Below are 10,261 nucleotides of genomic sequence, written 5' to 3' on the forward strand. Positions count from 1 at the left end.
CTGTAGAAACAACATGGTGAACATATTGTAAGGGACCTGCGGTGTATATAGCTCATTCTACTCACAGCATTCTGGATAAGCTTCAATTCGCTCTGTTGGAGATATTTAAAATCTTCCCAGTTTGTAATATATGAAATGTTCCGTGAATTCATAGTAACATTCCTTCATGATCCGCTCGGTTGAAAGCGTTTGTTCCTGTTAGATATGAATAACAGCCTCAGTAGTGCTGGATGAGCTGACTAACACTCTTTTTAAAGGAGTCTGCTCAGTGTGAAATCAACCTACAATGCCGCCAACATTGTTATTCTGACTGGATCCGACAAATCTAACAGACAGACTGTGAAACTGTTGGAACATGTTAAGGTGCTCAAACTAACAGGATGATGTCTATCTCTTTCAGCTTTTATCTGTCAAGTGGCTAACTGAGTGACCCTTTTAGTCTAGAAATTGATTGCATTTTGTTCCTCATCCATCTACGTGAAAACTCGAGGTCTTAACTGTCTGCATGTATTTTTGGGATGGAAAGTGGGATCAGGCAAACCTCAATGATCCTGTCATTAACGTGCAGTCCACTGTTTTCCGCTGGTCCATTCTCCAAAACCTTTGATACATAGATCCCATTGTTGGAATCGCTCTCCTGTCCCTAAGAATGATAGAGTACAACAGTATATTTAGAAAAAAGGAATACAAGACTTTGAAAAATACAAGAAAAATGTGCATTAATTATTTGTAAGTATTAATTTATATTATTAATTAATTATTTTCATTATCAACATTTTATTAATTCAAATATGATTAAAATAGTGTTCATTATAGCATAATATTATTAACAGTATTTTATATAATTTTAACATATTTTGTCCCCCATGTCCCCACATGTATGTATGTTTAAAATCTGAAAATGCAAGTTACTTTATGTACTTTAGATGGTTTGAAGTTAAATGACATCAATCTAATATTTTTGTGAGATTGTCCCTGACAACTGAATTTCATTATCGAAATCATAATGAAATAACGACTAACAATGAAACATTATTATAAGCTTACTGTTGCAAATCAGGCTAAGAAAAAGACATAGTTTTGAACACTTAGTCTTTATCTACTTGCTAAATAAAATATTTTAGTTTGTTCTTTTTTCTGGTATTTGATTTTTTGTATAATTCAGTAATTAGGGCTTACCAGTATACTGTCCACTAACTGTAGACATACTAATAATATCCACCTTCTGTATAGAGTCTCATGTATATACTGTATAGCACACACAGATGAAGACTTTCGCTCTGGCTGTCGATTAAAGAACAGGTGCTTAACACATAAACAGACTGTGATGATTCTCCACAAGACTAAGGAAGAGAAAGCAAAGCCAAATCCACAGCTTGATTTCTCTCTCCACTTGGACACAATGTACGTGAGAATTGAATGGCTCCCACGCCTGCATTTCACACGATGTACTGGAGTGAAACAAGCAGAGCACACACGGCACAATCTCCCATTATCCTGTTACACGTGGCTCAGTCAATTATTTAGATTTCTTATTCCACAATGAAAGGGATGGTTGCCGTTTATGAGAAAGACATGGTTTCCATGACATTATTATTGTTTCTGCTTTTTGGAAAGCGTCTGCTATTGTTTTGCCTTGATGTTACACAGACATTTGCAGCATTCTTCAGTTCGACTCAGTCATGGTTTTCAAAAAAAGATTCTTAATGAAATAGTCAATGACATCAAGTCAATGACATCTAAACTTCATTCCTTCAATGTGTTTTTTTGGTCAAAGTATTGAGCTTAAAAAGGGTTTGTCGAAATCAGTCTTGGCAACTTAAATGTACAAATATTAATAAAGATGAAGATATTTATTCCAGAACCATCTGAAGTCATGTGGAAACTGCTGTGCCTCGACAGGGCAGTCATACGCCGCGAGTTAACATACCTCACACGGCCATCCTCCAATGATATTAAATCCAAGACATCCTGACGCTCTGTGGAGTGTCACATTGAGGGTCACCGTTTCTTCTTCCTTAGACAGTGAAAGAGAAATGATGAGAGGAAATTCTTGAGGAGCTGCTGGTTCAAACACAGATTTCCTCACCGTACTAAATGTCTCCCCTCGGAGAGGCAGGGCTCTCTCCATTAGCTACCTAATGAAACAACACACCCACAGGAGATGCAAAGTAATGGCATTTAAGCAGCGAAGACAGATCATACCCCTAGAGACACCTGGATATATTACTACAGAGATATTAATATCCTTAATGTGTGATTTATAAACGTGGCCAGTTGTTTATCAAGTCTAAAAGATACAGAGGAATTAAACCATAGAATAAATTATAATATGTGAAATTTTGAAACAGCTTATGCTTATAGACCACTTCGGAAGGCGTAAACAATGCTGGCCCAACGCCCTGTTTCCTTTTTTCACACCACATAAAGGTTTGAACAAAATTCATGAATAAAAAATAAATGAACTTTTTATTAAAGTAGTAGTTCAGTATAGTAGTTCAATTACAATTTCATGATAATTCTCTCACTCACATGTAATAAAAGCCGTGCGTGTGTTTATTTCTTCTGTCGAAAACAAATTGAGGCTTTCGGTTTCTTATCCATATAATGCACAAGTGTGAACATAGCCTAGACAACAGCCTTGTTCTTCGGCTGGTGTCACGTAGAGCCTTTTGAAGCTGCGATGAAACTGAAATTTGTAGCTTAACCAACAGCCCCCGTTTAAGTGCATTATATGGATTAGAACCCTGGAAAGCTTTCCTCGTAAGCCTCAATTTGTTTTTGACAACAGAATAAACAAACTGTATGACATGTGCTTGAGTGAATTATCATGAAGTTTAGAGTTACTCATTTAATGTCAACGGTTTTGATTTTATATGAATGTGATGTTCTTATGTTCACATTCTTTTGGCACGTATTCAGTTCAAACAAATCTATATTTGTAATCAGGTCTTCTGACATAACACATCCTGCTGATCTTTAACTGCCAAGCAAAAACCACAGCAAAAGCTATTTTCTAAATGAATGACAGACCTAAAACATCTGAACCCAAGAGAGCTGTCTTTTAAAAAGTACCCAGCAGCTCTCAGTTGAATCTGCAGGGAGGAACCTGTCACGTCGAGTGAGAACAGCATCATGAGAACTTCATTACTGAAGCACACGTGACACAAGCCGAGCAGAGACATAAGACTCTTTTGTGTTTATGTCCTATCTCCCTGCAGTCCACACGACGTGCCTCCTGTCAGCTCTATTAGACTTGCATATTAAGTCTTCATGATGTCCTCGTGAGCAGACTGCTTGCATAAGATGGACGAGCGAGAGAGAGAGAGAGAGCAACCATGCGAAAACCTCTGAAAATGACTTGAATGAGGGTTTTCAGGTTAACGTCTGTTTCTCTTGTTTGGATCGGAATCATTCATGTGTGAAATTACTGTGAAAATGAACTTAAGGTAAAAAGGTGGGGTCTTTTTTTGGGGGGGGGGGTTAGTGTTGAGAGACAAGTAGCAGATAAAACGTTTTGTATATATTATGCAAAGACTGAAGGATAAACTGTAATTCAGAAGTTCTTGCTACTTTCTTTTTTCTTGAGTTTGCCAGATTGGACATTTTTGGTTGAAGACAATTATTTTATTTTACTATAAAAGAAAATATCGAATCAAGTAACCTGTGCAGATAAATGATGCAACACTTTTCTCCAAAACTAAATTAGTCTTGACTGACACGAATCGCGAAAGCATTTGGAAAGCATATCTTTCCAAAAAGTCACACTACTTCGATGTCAAACACCGATGAAGTCACCAGTTTAAGGGACATTTCACATTTCACAAACCAAAACTATTTCATAATTAATTCACCCTTGTGTCATTCAAAATCTGTATACTTGAGAAATGCCTCAGTGGTTTTGTGTTATATAGTCAATGGGGGCCAGCGTTCTTCACTATATCTTTGTTTGTGTTCTGATGAAGAAAGAAAGTCATACAGGTTTGGAATGACATGAGTAAACAATGACCAATTTTTATTTTTGGGTGAACTTTTTCTTTAATTGTGGATGTGTGGTGTGTTCTCTGTCTCATTTTATTTTGAGCTTTTTTAAAGGAGTCATATGACACGGCTAAAACGAATATTATCATTTGTTTTGGATGTAATGCAATGTGTATACAAGATTCAAGGTTAAAAAATGCTGTATTTTCCCACTTACCGTGCGTGTTTGTATCTCCAGACTTTTTATGCTGTGAGATAGGTCTATTGTACCGACAGGTATGCACACCTTACTTGCATATACACGTTGGAGGTCTTTGTCAAATCATACCACGAACTGACGTAGATTTGTGGGGGTGTGGTTTGCTTTTGATAGAACGCATTTATTTTCTGACCCTTTCATTTTTGCAATTTTACATGTCTAAAACATGCACGTGCAACTTATGAGACACCAAAGACGTATTCGCGCCATATGACCCCTTTAAACGCCAGCGCCTTTTGCTCAGAGCGTCGACTTTTGAGGTTAAATAAGTTCAACATTTCTACGTAAGCAACTTTTTCACAGCTAAACAATGACGGAGACCTGTCGTTTCCATAACAACATGCGAGGAACGTGATTGGTCGAGAAGGCTCATGATCGAAAAAGTATAACGGCGGCCGAAACGTCCGTCTGAGCATCAGTTTTGTATAAATGTAAGTTGAATTCTCACTTGCAATAACTTATGTTTGCATTTCTGGAGAGAAATTAGTTTTGTGAATATGTTATTGGTTATTGCAAAGACGCTCTCTGTTTAATTCAAAGAAACAATAACTGATGAGTAGTTTTCCTTTAGGCCTAATTTGATGTATTTAATATAAAATAACATTAATTAAAATCAACAATGCATAAATGAAATATAAATTAATTGTTCAGCTATATTATAAACAAACAGCTTCTGGCGCGTGCGTCCGATAAAAGCGTCAACGCTGGGTTACCTTATTGAAAGGGATGCAACAGTTTGACAGCGCGTCAATCCTGCTCTTGTACTCGGTGATTTTCTTCTGAAATCTCAGCGCTGTCATGTGAAGTTCGCAGTGAAGCACATAAAGTTGGGAAAGGAGCGATCTCTCCCTCCTACTGAACCTCAGGCACCGGCGCTTCAGCTCTCTCTCAAGATTCAGCACTTTGCCCCGGAGAACCGCGCTGTGCGTCTTCAGCGCCTCGAGACAGCGGTGGTCCGACTTCTCTTTGAGGCTGAGCATCAGTCCACATCCATCCGTACAAAGCTCCACCGGTCTGTGTTCGCATTCCTCCCGCATGTGTGACGCGACGTCCCTCAGACTGAGCACCGCGTCGCATCCTTCATTCCTGCATCTGACCGGAGAGAAGTCACAGATCTCAACGTGCTCTGAAAGATGCTGGAGCTTCATTACTCTGTTACAGCCCCGGTCGCGGTGGTCGCATTTGATATCCAGTTTGAAAATGAGGTTCTTCAGGGGCAGGACGTGGTTCAGTTCTTTAGGGGACATCTTCTGACACTGGACGGGGCAGCTGTTAAATTTGGAGAGCCAGTGGAGCACGCAGGGAGCGCAGAAGACATGTCCACACGGAGTGGTCAGAGGCTCCTCCAAAACTTTGCCACACAGTTTACAGATGAGGTCCGGCTCTACGGAACTCTCGAAACGATCAAGGTCGAAGCCCATGATTTCGATAAAAAGTACTCAGCAATGCGCAGAAAGCAGTCCTCACTCGAGGTTGACTGGCACACAAGTGCCAAGACAGCTTTGAACTACTACCAAAAAGCAGATTTTGGTACGAGAGGCGTGCGCTACCGTAAACGCTCCAAGAGCTGAGCGCATGTATTCACATGATAACAAGTGTGAAAGAGACCACGCATGACTCCGAAAACACATTTTATTTCCTAATACATTTCCTTTTCTTAGTTCAATAGTTTAGGGTTGCTGGACAACAAAGCCATGATTAATTTTAATGTCTTAAATGTATGCAATCATTTCCAGGCATAATATAATTGTGTCATCATTTTGTCTTTCATATGACAACTCAACATATGGAAGTTGACAACTCACAGACAAAGTTTTATTTGATAAATAAGAGTAACTTTTTACTTTACTTTTATTAACTCTTTGTGACCAAACAATGAAGAAAATGCAGACTACACATTTTTGCTTTACGATCAAATTGATTTTACATATAATTCTATTTTATTTTTGGCCAGTGGTGAGTTGCTTAACTTTTAAAAATAAGTTGAAATTGCCTGAGTTGCTTGAAATAACATCAAATTGTTTGATAAATGGAAGGTCATACTGTTTGGGTCCAAATGCGCTATCAGATTCCATAGGCAAACAGCAGAAAATGGCAATATACACTGCTGTAAAACTATATAAAAAACACGACCCTAACCTTTATCTATATAACGAAATCTCAGATGTCCAGACTGCAGTTCGTTTTTACAATTTATCAAAATATTGATTTCGGAGATTCCATGAGAGGTTTATAAATGTTTTAAATAATAAAAAGAAATAGCTGTTTAAATAGCAACTCACTTAAAATGAGTGACGGCTTGGTTCATAAGATTACATTGATGTCAAATGCCCATTGTTTACTTTTTTTGTTTACTTTAGTGGCCATTAGGTTTTTTTTCCTGCAGCTGGTTATTGAATGTTGAATTAGGGACGATTTGTGAATTGTCCAAACTGACATTCCACCACTGAGAAAAAACACACACTGGGACACACCAGCCCCACTTAAAACTAACCCTTACTGGTGCGAAAGCAAATACTAAAATATACGAATTATGAAAATAGTTACAAATTGCTGTGATATTGTGTGATACTAAATATCAACCAAAGGGTTAAACTGATGAAACAACAGGTTCACATCACCTTTGCCACTTCGTCTTCATAGTTTCTATATTGTCCATGACAGGATCAAATAGTAGAAAAAGTTTGCAACCTTGAAACTTTCAAACATGACAGCTAGATGTTTTAGCTGGAGGAAATGGAAGATGGAAGAGACTGCATAATTCAAAGCTATCTGTTAGGAGCAATGATTTAAACTACTCATTAACACCCCATTATTTTTCAGCACCTAGAGAGGGTAAAGGGCACCATTAAGAAGCATGTGTGGGTAAACAGCATTTATTCCATCCTATTACTTTTATGTGATTCTCGACACTGTACATAAATTATATTTAAGGATGTGTATCTAGTTTTTGTGTATCCATTGTTTTGCTGATGTCACAGGGACATCCTGCTCAGCCCAAACAGACACTTACTGTACATCCTGAAGGCTATATTTGACTTTGATGTGGAAATTGGTTTGTTTCCCATTTTTTTCTAAGTTAAATAACATTGCTGTTTTGTACTCTCATTTGGATCAAATGTTTATATAGTGCAATATAAAGCAAAAAAAAAACTATAACAGATCTGCTGTGTATAACATCTGATAGACGTCTTACAGAAATCTTCTAGATGTCTAAGTGACATCTGACAGCAAACGTCTGAGAGATGTATTGCAGATGAGCATACAATAAAAAACAGGTCTTGCAAATGTAAATACAGACATCAAATTGACGTCTATCAGGGTCCTGCTCAGCCCAAACAGACACATCCTGAAGGATATATTTGAGTTTGATGCAGAAATTCGTTTATTAAGAAATATGGCTGTTTCATGTTCTCATGTAGGCCAGATTAAAGGTTAACATAGAGAAAGATTAAAAGGAAAACAGATCTGGAATACATCTGCTATATGTAAAAAAAACAGATTAACAGATTAAAGGCAGTTTAACAGACGTTCGAAATCATAAACATCTTACAGTCATCTTCTAGATCTCCATATGGCATCTGGAGAAGTCTCAGAGATGTATTGCAGAAGAGCAAACAATAAAAAGAACGTCTTGCTGACATAGGCTAGACGTCTTGTAAATGCAGACATCAAATTGACATCTCCCAGACAGGGGCGGAGCCAGATGTTGTAGACATTGGGGGCTTAGCCCAAATGAATGGGCATCGTCCCCCAAGGAGAATATTTTTTCGACATTTATGGCAGCAATATTACTATTTTTCAACTATTATCATTTTGAAACCATACCAAAACAAATATTCACAATGACATTTTCTTTTCGCTAAACAGGCAGAATATGTCTGTTGTAAACTGGTAAACTCAGTGGTAGGAGCGTGGCACTAACAACACCAAGGTTGTGGGTTTGATCCCAGTGGATTTCACATACTTAGCAACAAATGTATAGATTAATGCTATGTAAGTCGCTTTGGATAAAAGCGTCTGCCGAATGCATAAATGTAAACTATGAAGTTAAATAAGCATATAATAAACAGCATCACTAATATAGAATATTGAAGCCTGATAATAGTTTCCGTCTCTGAATGTTACCATTTGACATTTTTATTGTAAACAGTTGGTGTTTTGTCTTCCATCTTACGTCTCACTTCAGGCATCTCCGCGCTGGAGTTCACGCATGGTTTCATTCTGTTACGCGCCCGCCTGCCGATTGGCTGAAGGTCGGTATTCTTCAATCTGATTGGCGGTCATTCTGCTTGGCCTCTGTAATTTGATTGGCTGCAGTTGCCTAAACTCTGTCTTTCTCATTTGATTGGTCAACGTTTAGACATTGACGAGCGCTGGTACTATGAAATAAAATCACTGTCAAAAATAAATGTACGTAACTGAAAGAATTTGTGTGTAATATTATTTTATTCGTGCGTAATTTTAAAAATTGTATGTAATTCAACTTTTTGTGAGACTTTGATTTCAAAATCTTCGGCCACAACAGTTTACAAGTACGACAATTTGTTTTATTTGATAGATTACAACTTCAAATTCTACGACTATGACATTTTACAGACACAACCGCAACTCCGTTACGTGCACGAAGTGCGAATTACGAACACGAAGCACTGTGTGCGAAGAGACTGTCAAAAATACGTCATCAGCTCACAGGCATTACTATCCGAAGGAAGATTGATCGATTCCACGACGTAGTGCGCATGCGCCCCCGCTTAAACAACTAGCGCCAAAATGACAGCTCAACAGCCAAGCGTCTCAAGTTTTAATTTTAATTCGGACACGATTAACAGTTACTTATTTCTAGTAACAGATAGGAGATATATTATAGAGACAGATTCGGTTACGTTTAGCTGCTCAAAGAATAGTTTAGCCCCCGACTCTAATAAAACAAACACAAACAAGCTTAATCAGGTTTTATTATGTCTCGCGAACCTACTGATTAACGCGCTGGTTTAGGAGGTCTTCACTGCATTCCTACTAGGGTGGCCATTTCCATAACACCAAAAAGGAGGAGACTTTGCGGCATTTAGTGAGGCAAGAATAACTGCATCTGGTGTACTCGCAAATACAATACAATTTTGTCTATCATATCTATGGTATCATGATACAGTGATTCTGAAATAGCCTACTCTATTACTTGCCAGACAATTTGATCAACAACATATCTTGATGTAGACCTGTGTAACAGAAGAGGCAAAAAAGTGTTTGTTCACAGTATTTGTATTTCTTCAGGACACTCCTGTATGACTGGTGATGCTTGACTGCATGATAGACTTTACAAAGCTCTGCAGCGGAGATTTTGTCATCCTGAGGTGATGTTGCCTCTCGAAATTAAGACCTAAGGGAAGACGCACCAGCAGCTCTTTGGTTACCTTTATGTTTTTCAGTGCTGGCATGTCGGTCAATGGCGGCTTTCCCTTTACTACTAACGTCCACTACACAGCGACATAGTGTGCAAAATCCATGGAAAGCATCTCTACTGCTTTTTGATATGAATTCGTGGTCTTGTGTCCATTCCGGACTAAATGATGTTGGACGTTTCGGCATGTTAACGTTATGATGTGACGTAGCCTGTACGTGCCCCACCTACACGTCGTGAAGGCTTGTTTACGTTTTTAACCAATTATATATCAGATATTTATTTGACATCTCTTTCAGCCAATCATCTGTTTGACAGGAGATCTTACGGTGTCAGACGCGATGCTGCTGCGTCCCAATAAAGGTTTTACAGCGCGTTTTTTAAGGCCGATTCAGCGCAACTCCGAAAAGTAGGACAAATGAGTGTCCGGCTTGAGGCTGCGCCGGACGCCAGACAGGGGGCTTAAAATCCGGACTGTCCGGCCAAAAGCCGGACGTATGGCCACCCTAATTCCTATGCTTGCAGTAAAGCATGTTCGATAGCATTTGGTTGTCTGCTTCATGAATACATAACAGTGTCCGAATTAAAACTTGAGACGATGAGTGAGCGCTTGGCTGTTG

General features: G+C 38.5%; 1 protein-coding gene across 1 annotated transcript in view; it reads right to left on the reverse strand.

Annotated features, from left to right (window-relative positions):
• Positions 1 to 5,661, reverse strand: part of pdzrn3a (PDZ domain containing RING finger 3a) — a gene marked incomplete at both ends in the record, with an annotated part of 21,114 nt that extends 15,453 nt beyond the window's left edge. The window contains 3 exons of the mRNA XM_079478288.1: positions 542 to 637; positions 1,931 to 2,017; positions 4,954 to 5,661. Coding sequence (XP_079334414.1) covers positions 542 to 637; positions 1,931 to 2,017; positions 4,954 to 5,661 — 891 coding nt within the window. The remainder of the gene's footprint in view (positions 1 to 541; positions 638 to 1,930; positions 2,018 to 4,953) is intronic.
• Positions 5,662 to 10,261: the final 4,600 nt, after the last annotated feature.

Source organism: Barbatula barbatula (assembly GCF_947034865.1).
Source record: "Barbatula barbatula genome assembly, chromosome: 17".
Classification (NCBI taxonomy): Eukaryota; Metazoa; Chordata; class Actinopteri; order Cypriniformes; family Nemacheilidae; genus Barbatula; species Barbatula barbatula.